Here is a 1,690-nt window from a genome sequence, read left to right on the forward strand (position 1 = left end):
ACTATCATAAGGAGTAATAAACAGAGAAAGAGATACATTTAGCAAAGAGGAATTGAGTCACCTGATGGTGGAAAATAACTTAGTGTAAACTAAATAGATTGGAGAAAATTGCAACTACAGATGATGCAAGTTAAAATATTATGACAATTTTTCTGTTTTTTACTTTGTTTCTATTTTTATATGAATTTATAGACCATATATTAACCTTTTGGAATGCCTGAATTTATGACACTTGAGAAATGAAAGTCCTAGAGTTGCACTGAGTTAGTGAGATTTTGAGTACAAATTAGAGGAGTGAATTTTGAGAGGCCGTTACTGCTGACTAGCAGAATACTGAAGGAGGTTGGGTGTCGAGAGCAACACGTATATGGACAATCTCGAACTAATAGGTATCTCATGCAGGCTTATACCCTTTACTTCTCATTTTTTCTTATTTTTTTTTAACTTTTTTATTTTTATTCTGGTAGAAGTCAGCCATGAGAAACCACACCACAGTAACAGCCTTTATTCTTCTTGGACTGACCGATAACCCACAGTTACAAGTGGTCGTTTTTCTTCTCCTTTTTTTCACCTACATGTTGAGTGTCAGTGGGAATCTAACCATAATCACCCTCACCCTCCTGGACGCGCATCTAAAGACACCCATGTATTTCTTCCTCCGAAGTTTCTCGTTTTTAGAAATCTCATTCACAACTGTCTGCATCCCCAGATTTCTTGTCAGTATGGCGACAGGTGATAAGACCATTTCTTACAATGGTTGTGCAACACAGCTGTTTTTTACTATTGTCTTGGGTTCAATTGAATTTTTTCTTCTGGCCGCCATGTCTTATGACCGCTACGTGGCCATCTGCAAACCCCTGCATTACCTGACCATCATGAGTGACAGAGTCTGCAACTTGTTGGTCTTTGCTTCATGGTTGGCTGGTTTTATAGTAATTGTTCCACCACTCCTTGTGGGTCTCCAGCTGGATTTCTGTGCAGCCAACACTATAGACCATTTCTTCTGTGATTTTTCTCCTATATTACAGCTCTCTTGCACAGACACAGATGTAATAGACTTAATGGCATTTCTCTCAGCCATTTTGATCCTCCTGGTTACACTGGTATTAGTGGTTCTCTCCTATGCAAACATCATCAGGACTATCCTGAAGATACCTTCTTCTCAACAGAGGAAGAAAGCCTTTTCTACATGTTCTTCTCACATGGTGGTTGTGTCCATTTCGTATGGCAGCTGCATCTTCATGTATGTGAAACCCTCTGCTAAGGACAGAGTGTCTTTAAATAAAGGGATAGCCCTGCTCAGTACCTCTGTTGCCCCCATGTTGAATCCCTTCATTTACACACTGAGAAACAAACAAGTGCAAGATGCTTTTAAGCACATGATCAAAAAGACTGAGATTTTCTCAGCAAAGTGAACCATTTTAGTGATATTACTGAGGCTATGAGTGAAATAATTCAAGAAGGGTATAGTGTTTCACAGAACTCTTCAATGCTTGTATTCAAAATAATATTAACTATTTTTCTTGACATAATTTTCATGGTAAGCCTGACTAATCTCCAAAGCCTAATTCTCTCCCTTACCTGTCCCGTTTTTGGGCTAATATAATTTCCTTTTTATTTGGTGCTTTTATCTCTTTCCTTTAAAAATCTCTCAGAGGAAGACAAAACTAGACTTTAATTTCTCCATGTT

At 38.1% G+C, this 1,690-nt stretch overlaps 1 protein-coding gene across 1 annotated transcript; it reads left to right on the forward strand.

Annotated features, from left to right (window-relative positions):
* Nucleotides 1-473: 473 nt before the first annotated feature.
* Nucleotides 474-1,415, forward strand: LOC113249288 (olfactory receptor 6C74). The gene has a single exon (XM_026490794.3). It carries the CDS (start codon nucleotides 477-479, stop codon nucleotides 1,413-1,415), a length of 939 nt encoding a protein of 312 aa, XP_026346579.2. The 5' UTR covers nucleotides 474-476.
* Nucleotides 1,416-1,690: the final 275 nt, after the last annotated feature.

Source organism: Ursus arctos, unplaced genomic scaffold (genome assembly GCF_023065955.2).
Source record: "Ursus arctos isolate Adak ecotype North America unplaced genomic scaffold, UrsArc2.0 scaffold_26, whole genome shotgun sequence".
Lineage (NCBI taxonomy): Eukaryota > Metazoa > Chordata > Mammalia > Carnivora > Ursidae > Ursus > Ursus arctos.